This window comes from Sinohyriopsis cumingii, chromosome 5 (assembly GCF_028554795.1).
Source record: "Sinohyriopsis cumingii isolate HCF-2022 chromosome 5, ASM2855479v2, whole genome shotgun sequence".
Taxonomy (NCBI): Eukaryota; Metazoa; Mollusca; class Bivalvia; order Unionida; family Unionidae; genus Sinohyriopsis; species Sinohyriopsis cumingii.
The window spans coordinates 71,064,589-71,083,964 of record NC_142965.1 but is presented as its reverse complement, the minus strand read 5'-3'; the positions used below and the strand labels follow the sequence as shown (position 1 = coordinate 71,083,964).

The 19,376-nt window shown below is 34.0% G+C and overlaps 1 protein-coding gene across 1 annotated transcript in view; it reads left to right on the top strand.

The window, feature by feature from the left end:
* Positions 1 to 17,143, top strand: part of LOC149799404 (cullin-4A-like) — a 70,572-nt gene extending 53,429 nt beyond the window's left edge. The window contains exons 19-22 of the mRNA XM_089958740.1: positions 1,518 to 1,591; positions 4,937 to 5,035; positions 7,753 to 7,905; positions 13,363 to 17,143. Coding sequence (XP_089814866.1) covers positions 1,518 to 1,591; positions 4,937 to 5,035; positions 7,753 to 7,905; positions 13,363 to 13,458 — 422 coding nt within the window. The 3' untranslated portion in view covers positions 13,459 to 17,143. The remainder of the gene's footprint in view (positions 1 to 1,517; positions 1,592 to 4,936; positions 5,036 to 7,752; positions 7,906 to 13,362) is intronic.
* Positions 17,144 to 19,376: the final 2,233 nt, after the last annotated feature.

Here is a 19,376-nt window from a genome sequence, read left to right as displayed (position 1 = left end):
AATTTTGTTTGTCACTTTATTTTGCAGCTGTTCATTTATAGTAGATTAAAAATTAATAATAATAAACAAAAATTACCTTTTGAATTTTATTCATGTTTTGTAGAAAAGTTGCTATTTTTAATAACATTTGCACAATAATATAAAGCATGCAATAGAATGTCCTAAAAAAATAGTTTAGTTCATTAGAAGTAAAAAAGTAAAAAGAAAAATCATTGAGCAATTCAGACTTAGCCACATGACTCAAAGCATACCTTGGCAGACAACTCTTGGGCCGTGTGTTGAATTTTACTCAATGGTATATCAACCATTATGAATGTCAACTATCTAAACAGCTATAAAAGTCAATAAAATATTGTTCCAATTAAGGAAGGAATATCTGTCGCAATGAATATTCGGAGCTGTCTGCTCTCTTGTCGGCTTATCAACAATGCCCATGTGTTGGAGAATTTTAATACTTGCAAATTGCAAGTTCTGGAGTGATTTGGGCAAAATGTTGGAGTCCGTCATTTCACTGAAACAGGTCCAGAAAGCAAAGTTCACTTGGTATTGATTTAATGACATTACCAATTTCCTCAACTCAGGTTTGTAAAGTACTGATTTTCATGTCAGTTTTCCCTTAAAAAACAAAGGTGGTTGGAAAAAGAGGTCTTTATGTTTTGTCGTAAAATGTTTGTGTTAATTTGATGATCATAAATACCAGAAATTGCATTGCAATCTATGGAATTCCAGCCTGAAATGTACACAAATAAAAAATTGAATTTGTGTTTCCCATTCTGAAGTGAATTATAGTGTAGTGGACATATCAGTTTTCCATTATTAATAAAATGAATTATTTTATCCAGTGTTGCATAATATAGAATATGAAAAATGGATTTGTGCAATGGAAGCTGTTGCAGAATTCTGACTGTAACCTTTGTTTGATGTTGCCATTTTATGGTATACAATAACTATACTGATGCAAAAAAATATAAGTTATATTTATAAACTTTTAGTATATTTTATCAGTTATTTAAGAATTGTGCATGACTTGCAAAATCATTAGTTTATAGGACTGTTTTGAACTTGTTACACCCATTTCTCCCTGTCTTTACAAATTTAACCCTATACAGGCTGGAGAGGTAGTTTCACCCAAATATTAGCATCCACTTTGTATCCAGACTGATCATGATCAAATGTATTTGAAAGCAATTTGTATAATTAAGATGTCTTAAGCTAAGGAAAAAGGTAAAATTATGGTTCTGATATAGTAACACATGTTATGCAAATGAATGGAATGAGGGAAAAGTTCTGGAAAGATTGACTAATTTTCAGTTGGAATATTTTAACATAAATATAAAAAAACAAAATTAAGTTTGAACTGTATTTATTCAAGAAAATATTTTCATGTATCATTTATAACAATATAAGCTATGTGGAGATTATGTTGAAAAATTATTTTTACATTTCATTAAGATTTTATTTCAGATTTAAAGATAACATTAGAAGCAATTGTACACATTTTTTCCATTCCCTTACAGAAATAAATGAACTTAGACGAACTCTTCAGTCACTAGCCTGTGGTAAAGCTCGAGTGCTTCAAAAGCTACCAAAGGTAAGAAAAACATTTACCACATATACCATGTATATTGAGACAGAAAAAATAGTTGTTAAAATACTTTGAAACTAAAAAAATTCTCTCAAAACTGTGTCATACAACACTTGATTATGAGAAATTCCTTATACTCCCACTGTCACCTAATGCTACGTCTAATACATAAGTAATTTTACTGTCTGTGATGAGAATGTCGTAAACATTTCTAGTCTTAACTCCTTGGTTTGCTTTTCATATTTGCTTTTGTACCAGTAAATCCAAGGACATAGGGAAGCAAGTAAAAATTTGAAAAGTATGGGTCTTGCTTTCTTATATGCAGACATCAGTGTAACATGAAGCTAGTGTGCTTGATAAATGGTTACTCAGAAGTGATGATTTTAAGTTATTGGTCACTGTGTGAATTAAAATATGTTTAATTTCCAACATTTGTGACAGGCATCCATCTGTTGGCCACGACAGGCAATGTCTTTGTAGTTGTTAATCAACCAATCCTTCATAAACTACAGAAGCAATGCACTGATAATTTTTCAGGCGTAATTTCTCACCAAATGATGAAACACAATTCTATTTGGACTAAAATGGTTATGTAAAGCTTCTAGAAGTACGGTAGTTCTCATTGTATCATCTGTGTGTTTAGCAATAAGTAGATCTGTTCAGCCAACACCTGGCTTTGTTCAGCCTAATTTGGGAGTCATAAAGAGATGATTAACTAGTGATACTGAGAGAAAAAACAAACTAAGCCATCAGAAGAAGCTTACTGTTAAAGTGTCCCAAAATATTTTGCAAAAATTAAATTTACAGGGTTCCAGCTTTTATAGTGTCCTAAGATATACGGTAAATATGGTAAATTAATATTGTTAGAGATAAACTATAATCGATGTGGTGGTTCATTGGTTAGCTTGCCAAACTAGCAAGCCAGAGGTTGACAGTTTGAATCCAGTCTGGACCAGCCCTGATACTCGACTCCCAATAACTCTGGACTTTCATATGTGTTGATCTGCCATTAGACACACACAGACTATCCATATCTTGTTGCTTTGATGCTGGATTCTTTTTCCAGTTCAAGGCCAAGTAGTTTCCCATTGATGAGTGGTGATTTCTTTCAGATTCATGTTTCCTTTCCTGCCAGATGTACCTCATGCCAGTTGCTGAGCTATTAAGGTAGTGTTGTAAAAAATCAGTCGAACTTGTACTGTTGATGCAAGATTGGTAACATGAATATTAACCATTGTATAACAGTTATCAGGTGAAAAAAATGCTTAAATTAACAGCCTGTATTTTAAAATGCCTCATCTAAATCATATAACTAAGTGGGTCTTTTTAACTATATCATCTATAATCAATTCATATTCTTGAGTGCAACAGTGATGATGGTATGGTACTGTGGCAACAAAAAAAAGAAGTGTTTTTTCTAACATCCCTTCTAAAACATCCCTTTAAAAGCAGTACCATATACATGTACTATGCTGATGTGATTTTAAACCCCAAAACATACATGCATACCAAAGATAAAAATATTGTTTTCCTTGCATCACCCATGAGTTACAGAAAAAATTAAAATGCTTTGCAGCATTAAAAAACAGTTTGCATCACATCAGATGTAGACAGTTACTATTAACTTCACTGCTCTATAATTGGGCAAGATTGCAAGTTGTTTCATTTCATGTTTTATTTAATGAGATGTTGGGTGGACAGAGATTGATTGATATAACTAGGCTACTGTATTTTGCTTGTTCCTGCATTTAGCAGAAGTCAAGAATAATGAAATCTATGATGAATGTGACACCTTCCATTTATTTATTTTATGAATGATTCTTGTCTAGTTTAATTCCTGCATGGATACCCTTAATTGTTTATATGCAGTAAAGATTATTATTTATTAATTTATTATTATTAAGCTCTGAAATGGAGGGTTTTAATTTACATTCCATACATTATCATAATGGAGCTCTCAGAAATAAGGATCATCAGTTACATACACTCAGAGGTCAGATTTCAAGGAGATCCCTCTCTTTAGAATTTTATTCAAGTTTTGTACTTTGATGTCCATCTTGATCATTTTAAACATTTTCTTACACTGTTTCTAATGAACTTCAAATTAAATCACAGAATGCACAGTTTGATTATCTTTTGTCGAGGTGCATGGTATACCAGTTTAGCACTGTATTTTTTACAGTGTACTAGTACTTCACTAGTTTCTGTCAGTAAGGACTCTTAAGAAATTCCTGAGTAATTTTATGTGACAAAATAATTAAATTATGTATATTAAAAAAACTGTTGTATTTATCACAAATGTGTTTTGAATATTACAAGGATATATTCATGGATCCTTTAGTCTCATATTGACACATGTCACATATTCCAACTTGGCAGGCAAATAGGATTTGTGAAAGAAATTTGGTTCAAAATCCAGTGTTTTGTTCAAAATTTCATATTAAAAAATAAAATAAATATTTTCTAGTTATTTATTAGTTTATATGCAAAGGATATGTATTCAGATTATGAAGAGTGTACTTGTTTTGTGTTTGAATTTTATGTGATTTCTCAAGTCCACAAAATATGTTCTCCATTGAGTCTGTGTTTTATATTTACTGGCCCTGTCTGAAAATGTCTTTTCTGGTGTTGGCATCCTACTCAAAGTTTCCGAGCCTATTATATCATTATATAATGCCAGTAAATATCCTAGGCTTTGGCCTCAGCACTTCCTGTTTTTATCAGCAAGCTCTCTCATGTCTTCAACAGGGTGTTATCTATAATGTAAGCATAATCATCCCACTTCAGTTATAGTATTAGATGAAAGTTTATACAACAATTAACATACACAAAGAAAATTCATCTACTCTACGGTAATGGGATCATCTCTATTTAATTGGAGGGGGACTGTGAATTTCTTTTGAGTGGAGATATTTTTTTCTATATCTCAAGATAAATATTTTAAAAAGATAATATAATGGATATAAGTTTGTGTTATTTTGCTATAAATCATAAAGATATTTTTGCAGATATTGACAGATGGCATTTTTCTGTCAATTAGTGTCAGGCCCTTGTTTTATAATATTAACATGTACTTAATGTAATTGTGGTATATCGTGTTATGTTCAGAAATACCACAGTACAGAATTTTTCTTTGTACTCAGCCAGCTATAATCATTTGTATTTGCAAAGACATTGATTAGAATGGATGCTGCAAAGATGGTATTCAGCTAGAGATGAGACCTCTCAAAGTTGAAGAGATTTAGAGAATAATGCATGTAATTATTTATCTTTGAAAGATGATTATTCAAGTGTCATATATTTTCTTTAACACACCCTGCTGTCAACTGGGATTATCTGTATTTCTTGCAGGGCAAGGATGTGAATGATGGAGACAAGTTTATCTTTAATGATGAATTTAAGCACAAGCTGTTTAGAATAAAAATCAACCAGATACAAATGAAAGAGACGGTAAGTCATTGAAACATTTATCAGCTTCACCGCCATCATCATCATGTCTTATTATCAGATATTCCAATGTAAAAATGATACATAGAGATAGGGTTGTGGTGGCCAAAATGTCATATTAATAAATGTTTTGGTTTTCATATAGCCCATTTTCTTTCAGAGCACTGGGAGAAGAGTATTATGTTCACAGTGAAGTTGCAGGATTATAATCACATCAGATTGAAGAAACAAACTTTGAACTTGTCATTCTGAATGATTAGTGAAGGAATATTGTGATAGTCTCTGTCCATCAATCATAAATCACCTAAGTATGGGTAGAAATTCACCAAATGTGGTGGATAAGTGACCAATGTAATGACCATCTGTAAGAGTGTATGATCTTTGTGCCCTTGCCATGGATCCCGTAAGAAAGGGTGAAAGGTTAGATAGACAGAAAAATTGCCATTGGGGTAAATGTTTTAATTGCCATGGTATGGGGGCGGGTAAAGGTCATATAAATAGACAAAACATTAAATTTGCAGGGACATTTAAAACAAATTACCAGACAAAACATATGTAATAACAATTTGATTAGTTGCCAATTTAAATTATATAATAACAATTTGACTACTTGCCAGTTTAAATTAAAATTGGTATGCTCATTGAAAATTAATAATTGCTGTGTAAGACAGTAGAACAGTAATAATTATCTGTAGCTACATGTTTCTGAAAATTTTCTTAATTAGTTTTCTCTTTTATCTTATATTTTAACTTTTGATTGAGAATAAAGAAAACAAAAATAAGAGCTTGATGCTAACATGTTCTTTCCAAACTAATGTTAAAATGAAGAGTGTTACAGTGCTTTGGCCATTATTTGTAATGGCCCTTAGGTCACTCCCCTGGGTCAGTGCCAGGGATGGGGAGACATGTAATACAGTATAGGGATTGACATGCCAAGCCATTGAAGTAGCTTTATTGTCTTGCTTGCATGAATTTTGTTTTATTAAAAAAGAGGCAAATATAACCAATTAAATTGTTATGAAAGGGGAAAGGGAATTAAAAGTGAAAAGTTGATGGATTTTGCTGTTTGCTTCATAATAATGTAGGTAGAAACTTGTGTGCAATTTCACCCGGAACATAATGAAGGTAGGAAATATATAACCTCAAAGTTAAAGCTAGGATTGAAGTGTTTAATCTCACTTTCAGTTTAATGCATTGGATGATTTTTTTTTTTTTTAAAGAAATAGACATGAAGAGCTTAATGAGATTCTGTTGTCCATTGTCCATCATATGTGTATCCATTAGCACAAATTTGAAAACAGTGCTGCTCAGATTATAATATGGCCACCACAACATTTATGTTGAAAATCTTGTTCTCACTATTCTGAGTGGGTTTTCATATGAACAAAGGGTTTTCACTAAAAGACTTACAATGACATTTAGTGGGTCTTAAATGAAAATGATGCCAATCTGATATCCAATATATCCAACGTGACAGGCATTTACAAATCGTATCACTACTTCTCCTTAATAGAAAGTCCTATCAGCATGGATTTTTCACCTAGAGATTTCTGCTTGGACATCCAGAATGGTTGCAATCTTGAAAATTTTGTTATCACTACTACTGTATGGAGGGTATATCAACATGGGGTTTTCACTAAAATATTTATTGGTGTCTAGTTGGTTCTAAGTGATAGTGGTGCCAATGTTGTGTCCAATTTGGCCACCATGATAGCCATCTTGAAAATCATATTACTGGTCCAGAACAAAAAGTAGTTTAAAAACAGGGTTTTCTCCAGAAGACTTCTTATAATGTCTGGTTGGTACAAAATAAAGATCGAGCCCAAACACCCTTATTTAAAATATTTAAAACCTTGTTACTCGTTTGTATGGCTAGTCATATTGACATGGGGTTTTCCCTAAATGTCTTTAAATGGTATTTGAATTGTTCTAGATGAAAATGGTACTGATATTACTTCCAACATGGCTGCTACAATGAACATATTGAATATTTTGTTGTCACCTATTCTCCTGAACAGGTAGTCATATTGACAGGGATTTCACTAGAAGTCTTCGAATGTTGTCAGATTTATCTAAACAAAATGGTGCTGATCTTGCATCCAGTATGGCTGCCACAGCAGTTGATTTGTAAATCTTGTTACTGAAGAATACCAGAGATGGTTTGAACAATGAGCAGCTAAAACAAAGAAAGGAAGTTATCATGAATTCTTGCAAATTCTTTTTGGACATTAGAACATCAGTCCCTATTAGGGACTCAATATTTATGCCATATATTTTCACAAATTCAAAGCAGTTCCTCAATCAGTGAGCACTCCGGTAGCCTAGTGGTTAGAGCGTTCAGGAGGTCGTGGGTTCAGTCCCTGGCCAAGTCAGACCAAAGACTTACAAAAATGGTACTAACAGCTGTCTCACTTGGCGTTCAGCATTAAGAGGTTAGTGTTAGGACTGGTCAGCCTGGTGTCAGGATAATGTGACTGGGTGGGACATCATGCTACATGTCTGTGGCATGATGCCCCAGTGCTAGACGTCACTATAAACTGTCACACTGCAGACATCATAGCGAAAATTGTTAAAACTACATTAAAAATCCAAATCACACAAACACCTCCTCAATCAGTATTTCTCTTCTCTCTCTCTCTCTCTAAACATGAAAGTGCATGATGTAGATTATTTAATTTAACTCAGGCATTAATAACTTTGTTCTTGAAACTACTTTGCAGCAAGAAGAAAACACCAGTACTACAGAGAGGGTGTTCCATGATAGGCAATACCAGGTTGATGCAGCTATTGTAAGAATCATGAAAACTCGCAAGACACTTAGTCATAATCTGCTCATATCAGAACTCTACAACCAACTCAAATTCCCAGTCAAGGTAAGAAACCAGTTTATTGCAGTCTTGCCTTAAGTTGAACTTATTGCAGCAGATTTTTGTTGTTGTTGTTGTTGTTGTGGGGTTTAATGCCATTCATATTTTTGTATTCCCAGCCATAAATATTTTTTAGATACATATCCTGTTCCTCTTGTCCTTCTGGCCTTCCTTCCATTCTTCTGTCTGTACATGATTTACATAATGGTTGGACCTAATGGTCGGTTTGCATTTAAGCCTTTTCTTCTTGTGCACAATAGGCTGCAGGATGATAAAACTTTGTAGATGACTTTTGCCGAGTTTAACGTCTTTTCATCAAAAGTAAGTCATTGTGACCCATATTCTTCCTTGATTTTATGTTAAACTTTGCAGCAAAAGAGAATCTGGTTATTTCATTTTTGTGGTCACACATTCTGTAGCATTTTCATACCCTATCTTGAATATGTATTACCCTTGTCTGTACATGTGTTGATCCATCTATCCTGTTAATTATGTAAGAGAATCAGATTCTCAGGCACTGTACATTTAATTTTTTCTTAAAATATACTACCTAATCAAAATTCATTAAGAATCTTCTTTTTGTCTAGCACTTCCATCTCTCTCAAGTAACCCCCCCCCCAACAAAAGAAAGACATTATCCTCAAGTTGTATATATTTAAAGTGCTTAAGTGTCTGCATATAGAGATGGAAGTCAGATGAGTGATGTTAGCACCAAAACTCAAAATGTTTTAGTTACTATTTCTGCTTGTGCCTAATCAGCACACATTCGAAAAGCCATGCAAATAAACTTCCAATTTCATTCAGTTTTAGTAATCCAAGGAGTTTACTTCTCGCAAAGGGAGTGTATTCCATCTGTTTTCTGACTGAAATTTGCACTGTCCTCAACATAGAGACAAATATTTTGCTTTACAGTTGTATCATTGTATATACTTGATTATATGTCAACTTGAACATAATCTTGTATGGCTGTAAAAGGCTTATTTCTTTTTGACACCATCAGTAAGTTGGGCCATTTTTCAAATCAGATCCATCAGAAGGGTGACTTATTGTCAGAGAGTCAGAGTTGCATTTTGGAAAATAAACAAGCTAGACTGGATGGAAAGATAGATAAGAAAAATAACCAGTGTAAAATACAATGGAATACATCACAAATAAATTAACAACGTACATTTTGTCTGTTTTCTTGTAATAAAATCCATAAAAGTTTATCTAGCTTTACGTTAAATCCATAAATTATAGATCACATACCTGTATGACAGTAATAGCCTAGAAAGAGCAGTAACTGTATATTCAGACCAAAAATATGTGTAAGATATGCAGATACTATCACTGTCGGGAGATCTGGCTCAGTGGAATGTGGTGCGGCCTGTATCTGCAGTATCCAAGGTCCCTGAACAGCTTCATAAATGCAGTTACTTTACCTCTGTTAGATTTGTGGTAGCAACATTTTTTCTCCATCAAGACCACATCCCAGTTCTATCCTTTGCCAGTATCTCATAGACTCATAGACGCTTCTCATACCTTAGGAGACAAGAGCCAGGAGTAAGGGGGTATAACTTTCACCATCTGTTATAGTTGTCTTTATGTAGTATGACTAGGTTATGTATTTGAAGAAACCAGTTATTAGAGCAAACTATGTATTTGGGGGGTAATATTTACCCACTAATAATAAAAACATTTCCTCCCAAGCCCATTCCCCATGTATGCCAGGAAAAGCTTGTTTTTCCACTCTGGTAATAACTAACAAATGACAAGATTTGGCATCATTGCCTCAGTTAAAGGGAAAGCCACTCTGATAATACATCTCAGTAAGCATATCAAAAGACATGGTTGACATCATATTTAACTTAAAAATGCTCATTTCACTAGCTAATGGAAAGACTCCTAACAGGCAAGATCAGGCAAGAATTATTAAGGCAACTTATTTCACAAAAAAATTGTTTAATTGTTTTCTAGTTCTTTGTTATTTACTGCATCAAGAAAGTTTACAAACACCTCACTTGATAAAGTTTAGAATAAACAATTTAATGCAAGTGTCCCCAAGTTTCATTTAATTTTGGTTGATTTATGGTGGCACTTATATCATTCTGAGGGGCAAGTAAATTAGTAAACTCCATGGAATGTGGTTTAAAGGAGAGCATTTTCTACATTTTTTGCATTGTTTCTTGTAAAATATATCTTAGAAGTACAGTAGTCCCCCTCTTGAACGGCCCCCCGCTCCTTACGTCCAGAATCCGTTGGTACCGACGTGTTTGTTTTCAAAAGTAGCCCTCGCGAAAGGCCACCTGGCTAACGTGACCAAATTGCCAGCATATTAGTGCAATAATATAAAATTTACCCCTCACAAGCGTCTGCATTTTATTTTAACATGTATCCAGAACCAGTATTTTATTCATAACGTGTGTTAAGTTATCCGATTTATGTTTCCTGATGTCAGGTTTTCTTATTGAAAGAAGTGTTGACTAAAGTACATGTACCACTAAGGTTAATATTATATCATTTATGCCTCAAGAGAAGCCCCATTTATTCCATAAACCCGAGAAAGACTCAGATGCGTGATGTTAAAGTTACATATCAAAACCGTTTTGGCTTCTCTCACTTAGTGTAAAAAAAATGTATAAAAACAATAGGGTACCAGACTGCTACTAACGAATGACGTGACAAGATCAATTCCTTTATAAACACATGGCAATTTGTTTAGATGCATACAGAATTGTTTTATCAGTAATGTAGTTAGCAACATGAATAACTTACTGCAAAGAGATCAACATGTCATCGAGGAAAAGAAAAATTCTCAGCTTAGAAGAGAAAGTGAAATTAATTCAACTGACCGAGTGGTGTGTGTGTGTGGGGGGGTCGAAGATCCTTGCAGAAAACTAATGTCGGAAAGACTAAGATAACAATATCTTGAAAGATAAGGAAACAATTCTGCAGAAGTGGGAAGGTGAAATGGATGGAGAAAGGAAGATTGTTTGAGCCAGGATATGTTTGTATCCTGATTTGAATGACAAGAAAAAGCAACAATTTTGTCAGTTGAATGGGGATATGACGACTTTACCGCAAGTAACGGATGGTTGCACAGATTTTAAGTGCAACACAATATTAAGTGTTCTGTTCTTAGTGGAGAATCAGCTGATGTTAATAATGAAGATTGGAACAAAAGACTAAACGATATATGCATGGGATAAGACAGCAAGGATATTTTTAATTGTGACGAGACTGGTTTGGTTTTAGACTGTTACCAAAAGAGTGGCATATGATGTGATTTGTAACATAATTATAAAGACAGTTTTAAAACTATATCAGTGGTTATTCATAACATTTTTATGAAAACGATGAAACAGTTTTACATTTATTTCACAACATGCATGTGATTTTTTAATAAAAATATTAAATGTTTTAGACTTAAATGTACTTGTGACTTTCTTCATATGTATTTACTATTCATGTTTGTCATCCCCCTCTAGAAAGGCCACCCTCATTATAAGGCCACTTCCCTGCTGCAATAGGGGTGGCCTTATAAGAGGGGGACTACTGTATTTTCTAATATATTCAAATGTAAAACATTTACTTTTGGCATCCTTGCACCCCAGTTCATATGAGTTCTATGACATGCACAGTTTGCTTCATGTCTCCTTTTAAAGTAATTGGAGTCCTCATCAGTTTGTATACATCCACCATCAGGCTAAAAAAAAAGTGTTTTCAGCCAGCTAACAAACCCAGCTTATTGTTGCTGACCCTAACACTTTTATTCCCCTTGGGGTAAAAAAATTGATTTGTGCATCAAATTGAGCTGGTTTAGCCTAATACTTGAAGTACTATATATAACGTTCTTTACAAAAAAAGCTACCCAGGTACCCTAATTTTAAAAAGTGCAATATGAAACACAGATTTGGGTGTGTGCATAAGGTGAAGTGTGTTGTGTTATGAAGCTATATTTGTCCATAGGTCCTTCTGTCTGTTACCAGTTTCATTTCTGAACAATAACTTATCCGCCATCTCCCATTACTAAACTTTGTGACTGGCTTGCACTTGGGGTATGTAACAAACCATCAGTTATGGAGTCCAAAGCTCAAAAGCACAGTGACCAAGAAGAAAAGTTTTTTTCCTCAATGATTCAATTTCTCTACCATCTACAGCACTTAAGGTAAGAAAGCAGTCCATCAGTATTGAGGTCAAAAGGTCAAAGGTCACGGTCACTGAAAGGAGAAATACGTTTCCACAAAAAACATTCTACATCACATTTCTGGACCAAGCTTTGTGGATGGCTTACACTTGGGATAAGGTTCATGCTCGTCAGTTAGGGGGTCAAAAGGTCAAATGTAACTGACAGATAAAAACAGTTGTTTCTGCATACAAATTTTGAGTTATTTACATAGATATTATTAAACACTGGTTGGGGATTTAATCTGCAATCCATGGCACTATTGTTTTAAATGTTGCTGCCTTGGCACATTGGGAAACTAAAATGAAATTATAGAGATTCAGTGACATACTCAACATCTCTTATAACAATTTGTTATGGTAAAGTCAATTTTCTTTGTATAAACATGTTCATATAATTTACACAACATGTGTATCGTTTAAATGCATTTAAAATATGCAGAATGTTTAATTTTATGCAGTGATTCCAATTTCGTCGGTGCATTTCTCCTGATGGAAATACAGTATATGTTTTATTATGGCACATTGATTTGATTTAACTGTGTGATAGTAACAAGTTTCCATCTTGTACTTGATCATAGTTTGAACTATCAACAAACAGCCATCAAATCAAGTACACCCATAATCTGTCATTGTCATAAAGCTGTCTGATGATTTCTCAAAGGCATGATAGCTGTCTTAATAACTGACACTCAGTTTGGTATCCTAAGTTTGTGTTTTATTGTGTTCACTATTTTTTATATAAAAAAAGCACAAACAATTAGTAGCAAATTAAGTAAAATATCCAATTCCTTCAGGACCGCTCTGGTTTCCTAGTGGTTAGAGCATCTGCCTCGGGTGCAGGAGGTTATGGGTTCGAAACCACGGCTGAGTCATACCAAAGACTTACAAAAATGATACTAACAGCTGCCTCGCTTGGCGCTCAGCATTAAGAGGTTAGTGTTAGGACTGGTTGGCCTGGTGTTAGGATAATGTGACTGGGTGGGACATCATGCTACAGGTCTGCGGCATGATGCCCCAGTGCTAGACATCACTATAAACTGCCACACTGCAGACATTGTTGCGATATGACTGAAAAATTGTTAAAACTACGTTAAAAAACCAAATCACACACACACACACACAATTCCTTCAGATGTATCTAGATGTTTGTTATCACAAAGAACTGCTTATCTGGATCAGATTGGATCCTTAATGTGTTGTTAATTATTAGCCTTAATATTCCCTTTGACATACAGTAACTGTTCTCAGATATTGATAAAATATCTTAATAATGTATGTTTTCTTTTTTTTTCTCAGCCAGGAGATCTGAAGAAGCGAATAGAGAGTTTGATTGATAGGGACTACATGGAACGAGACAAAGACAATCCAAATCAGTATCTCTATGTTGCCTAATGCCACATGGAAATTTGAGTGCTAAAATATCATTAATTTCTTTTTCCTGTTGTGAAATTGATTTTATTCAGTTACACCCTCAAAACTACACAGAATTAAGGTTATCATTTTCTCTTGCCTTTTTTATTAAGGCATAAAGTTGACCATGACCTTTGCAAAGATTTTTTTCCAGCTAAGTTGGTGACGTCATGATCTTGACCTTGACCTCATGATCCTCAGTTGCAAACTTCATTAATTTACTTTTCTTTCTTGGAAAATATTGTATAGAAAAGGTAATGTTATGAGCAGTGTTGTTAGTTGAAATGTGTATCATTTAAAACATGTTTGCACATATTTAATAAGAACAATACAGCTCAGAATCTGGCATCCAGATCAGCTGAAATATATTTATCACATACATTGTCTAATTATTACCGTAACATTTCAGTTTTGTTATATTGTGCTACCCTGTGTCAAAAGTGGTTCATGTACTGTTGTTTTGATTCCTCTTAACATCATGCAGAATAACAGAATTGGTGTTGGAGTTGGCACTGAAACAAGAAAATCCCATTGTAACAGTTACATTTTCTATTAATCTTTTATGTAGCTCAAATCTAGCTCGAAAACTCAAATTTCCTTGTGTTGGTGCCATCCCAAGCATTGTCGTTTTTTTTCTCGAGTTATTTATATTTATGTTATGAATTATTAATATAATGTGATTTTTTTTTGTAGAAGTGCTTATGATTGTCAACATGGAATTAACATCATTCTTCATGAAATTATCATTATCAAGTGGAGGGTTGCCAGTTATATGCATAGAAATTGCTGAATCTCGTTAGAATGTGTTTCTCATAAGGCAGCCAAGACAAATGAGATAGCTAATTAGAGATAATCAACTGTCACAATGAAAATATTAAATTCAGCAAGATTTTCCCATTAAACGGCGAGAAAACTGCTTACTTCAGCAGTTCTGTTCTTGAAATCTATTTTGGCAGTCCAATTTGAAAGGAATTGTGTATAACTGTATTTGTTGTCTTCAGATTGTCAGAGACATAAACTTGTGCCACTAAATTCCTCGTGATAATCCAACGTAGAACAAATTCATGGCAGTTAGTGGTTGTAATTTTCATTATTATAGTCTTAGGCGTTTCATTAGCTCTCAAGATTACACTGCCAGCAATAATTGCTTAATTAGGTACAAATTACCCTGATGCTAGTAGCCATAGAACACAATTTATGCAGACATAATTTATGCAGACTGATTTTTTAAACAAATGTGATACAATTGTTGGATTGAGTGTTTGCTAGCTTATAAGAAATTCAGAACAAACTAAAATCAGATTCTCAAGGTCAAGGTTAGGCAAAGGTTGTGGTCAAGTAATTTTTCAAACATTTTTCCTTCAGCAAATTGTTCAAGTATTTGGTAGACAATAAAACCCAACCCGTTATATAAATTCGGTCAGTATATTCTTCTTGCACAAATGTTCTCATCAGAAGGAAATTTTCAAGTTTTGTAAGTTAAAGATTTGACTACATAGCTTTGTGTTTGGCACATGCAGTTGGCCTAATGTTACAAGTTATTGGAGGGACAGGTGTAAAGTATCTTGATAGTGTTCATCTATGATCCTTCCATGCATTTTCTGTCTGTCTGTCTTTGGTATATATTCCACGTTAACATTTCCATACCATATGCCGATATTTGCTCTCAAACAGATATATGGGCAATAACTTGTTTTGAGCATTATGTTTATGATGAGTTAAGTATTATTAAGGTTAAAATCTACCAATTCCAATAAATATACCAATTTGAATAGTTAAATGGAAAGATGTACAAGATTCAACTTGCTGTGGTTTTGATGCTTCCAGAATGAAAACAAATATTTGTTTTTATCTTAATTCTTTTCTTTTACAATACACAAAGTGGACAGATGTCATAGGTCTGGTATGATTGAACAGTGTGATTAGGGTTAAATGTGTGACTTTCTATGTAGTACTTTAACATGGTTGTATATATGTGAGAGAGAGAGATTGTAATTTTGAAGTCACAGTATTTTCTCATTTACAAAGTGTGGAGTTTGAAGTGTTCTTCCCGACATTTTTAGGAGATAAGTGCAGACTGATAAAGTCATCAGCAGAGGAAACCAAGCTAATGTCATAGCACATTCTGCAGCTCCCACCCCAATCTATATTTGGCACAACTTTCTCTCATCTATCTTCATCATATTATCTTTTTGGTATGCTTTCACAGTAGTATATTTTGGGCATATACTACTAGGTTTTATTTTCTAGGAAACAACATGTTATGAATATTATTAAGGTAATATTTTAAATTTTAGGTAGACCTATATTTTGCCTTGTATTTTTTTTTAGCTCACCTGGTCCAATGACCATGTGAGCTTATGGCATGGCCCTACATCAATGGTATGTGCATTTAGTTGCTTAGAAATTGAAAATGGAAAAAGAAATGTTAATGTTCTGTTACATTTACAAAAAAAATAATCATCACCTATTGATCAGTTGTGGCTTATTGGTGATGGCAGTTGACCACTTACCAGTATCATTCACTCGCTATAATTTTCCTCAATTTAGATGTGCAGTATAGTTATAAACCAGTCTGTTTTGACTTACCAGTATCATTCACTCGCTATAATTTTCCTCAATTTAGATGTGCAGTATAGTTATAAACCAGTCTGTTTTGACCATAGCAATGATGCTGTAAAACTAAACCTTGTGATTCATATAATCAAAATCTGTCTCGAAATGAATTTTTATTGACTTTTTTCCAGTACTAAATATTTTTGACAACATAGGTGTCTGATGGTTGTCATATTTATTTCTTATTATCATGTGATATACTCAATAAAATACAAAAATCAGCTGCAGATCTATAGTGAAACAAACTATAGATTTCATTGTGTTGTCAAAGAAACCTTGAAACTTTGGAGCATTTTTGGGTCTGATGCACTGAGAGCAAGGTGACTGCTCTTATCCATACAAATCACAACTTTCTTTTCCATGCAGTATTTGTGAAATGTTGACATGTACCTAACACTCATTACATGTTAGAGAGAGGATTTAAAGAAATTAGTATAGTATCATCATATGCTGCAGTATAACTATATCCACTATGATGTGTTAATTGTATGTACATGTATGGTACATACTCCATCATCATCTCCTATAAATAGCTACCTCTCACTTCAAGTCACTGTTTAGCATGTCTAGTAATGAACCTTTATCTTCACTAGGATTAAATCAAGACCCAATGTTCAGCATAAGTCTGAAAGTTGTCAGAATTTAAGCTGTTTGATCATTTTAAAATAAGAGTTAAATATTAACCAGTCCAGTCAGACTGGTTTATATGAAGTGAAGTCCAGGCATGATTACCCATTTCTCTCGCATTTACTTGTTGGCCAAAAGGAACTATACTAATTACATATCCTTGGTTTGCACCATCGATCTTTAACATGCTAATCTGATCGTTTAAGAGAGAAATTTACAGTATGTAAATGCATGCAGCACCTAGTAATGGGAAGTAACTCTCCACAAGGTATATGTGTTCCAGATGGTATATAGTAGAAGTCCCAACTTTTTGTTTTCATGAAAGACTGATGCTAATCTAATTTCTCGAAGACTGTATATTACATGTTAATATTATTGTATATATTTTGTCATTGATGAGCTCTGTATTAAAGATGAAAATGTTGCCATTTTTTCTTTCTTTTTCTTTTAACTGATCTAGTCATAAGGCCAGTTTAAATATGGTATAACCCCATGTCTTTTGAGTATCATTGGCCATGCATCTGTCAACAGTGGCTATTTTCAGCTTTTTATTTTAAAAAAACACATCAATTTCAAAGCATGCTTGCTTGAAGGTCTTTCTGATCCACTATTGCTATAAATAGAACAAGAGTCCATCTAAGGTACTGATGCTGTAAAAAAAAATTTTTTTTTCCAAGAATTCAAGATAAGATGGTTTTATTTCTTTTCAAAATCTAAGTATTTTTGAAACCATTTCCGACATTCTCGAGAAACTCCATTGTACCAAATTTGGTAACAGCTATTTTCATACATTAACAAGTTCACCAGATATTTTTTGTGTGTAGTACTGATTTCTTTATCATAACCTTGGACAGGAGATGGCAAGATATAAAGTTTTGTAAAATCTGTTTACTAATATTTGCAGGGGGGTGGGGCAAAAATGTTATCGGTTATATTCAAGGTATTTTTCTCATATATCCATAACCAACCTAGTTTGATAATCAATTTTTCTTGTGTTTTCATGCTTACAAGCCATACAGCTTTACCTTGAAATCATGGTCAGAGTGCTATGAACTTGAACATTGGAGTGCATCTAAATTCAAAATCTTGTCAAAATTGACATGCATATGTATTGGTCACTATGTTCATAAGTTCACTGGTGCAATGAATGACCTTTCACTTGATTCCAAGGTCAACTGGGTCTGGTTTTCAAAACTCCTTCACAAAAGTTCTGACATCTTGTTAGATGCACCATTTTCATTTAGAACTAGTTAAACGTTAAACATTGCAAGAAGTGTTTTAATAAAACTGGCATGTCATTGCCAAATTTCATACAAGTGGAGTAATGACAACAAGATTCTATAGATGGTTATTGTTCCATACTGGACAAGCTCCATTTTCTTTCAAATTTGCTATTGCTACAGTACATTGTTTTATAAGTCTTTGGTATGACTCGGGCAGGATTCAAACCTGCAACCTCTTGGATCCCAGGGGGATGCTCTAACCACTTAGGCTACCAGAGTGGTCACAGTACTGTAGAGAACAACCCCATATTGATTTGATTCTTCATTCAGAAGTATCCATATAAAGATGTCAAAGTTGGAGACGGTAGCCATATAATTTTAATACAAGAACTCTGCTGCAAAAAGGTTTTAAACGAAAATGTCTGTGGCAATCCATTCTGTAGAAGTAGCTGTTGGCATCATTTTCATTTACATAATTTTCAAGATTGCCATCTTCATTTTGGGAGGTTTGATTAGCACCATTTAAAAAAATAATTTTTAAAGGACCAACCTGAAAACTCCATGACTATTTGAGTGTTCAGAAAAGAAGCTTCTGTATACATTTTTTACAAGATGTCAACCAAATTGCAGGTCAGGTTGGCACTATTTTCTTTTAGAAGCAAACATGCATCATAGGAAGTCTTGAAGTGAAACTCCATAAATACAACTGCCCATTCTGGTGATGAAGCCATTATTTTCAAAATGACCACAATAGCAATGATAATGGTAGTCAGATCAGCACCTTCTTTTTCATCATAACCAACAAGATCCAAGTTGTTTAATACAACCTCATGCTGCTTTGTCTAAGTAACCAAAGCAAGATTTTCAAGCTGTGTCAGAACAGTAACAATTGGGTGTGTAACAAACCAATAGCTGAAAATACAAAAGTCAGTCATGAAAAGTAGGGGATGGTGACCTAGGTCTTAATATGGCCGACTCCCTCTTCCTAATATGCATCAATATAAAAAAAATTCACGTGTGTAGGTAAACAAAGATCCAAGATATTGAGGGCATATTGAAGAAACAGGTGAAAAAGAATTAAACTAAAGTATGAGAATTAGTTCACAATGACCTAGTTTTGGTATTATTTAGTTTCTTATATCAAAATGTACCGATATGCCAATTTTCTTGTGTAGGTAAAATAGGGTCTCTCATAATGAGGGGATAGTGAACAAACTGCACAAAATACAAAGGTCACTCAGGCATGCAAATCTGGTCACAGCAACTTAGTTTATGTATGGCTTTGCTACTTTTCTTGATGGGGCAGCCGAATGGTCTAAAGCGCTCTCCATTACGGATCACTGCCATCTCACCTCTGTCTGCACCTGTTCAAGTTTCGGATTAAGCCAGTGTGGGTATGTGAGAAAGCTTGCCGGTATCTTCTCGTGGGTCGAT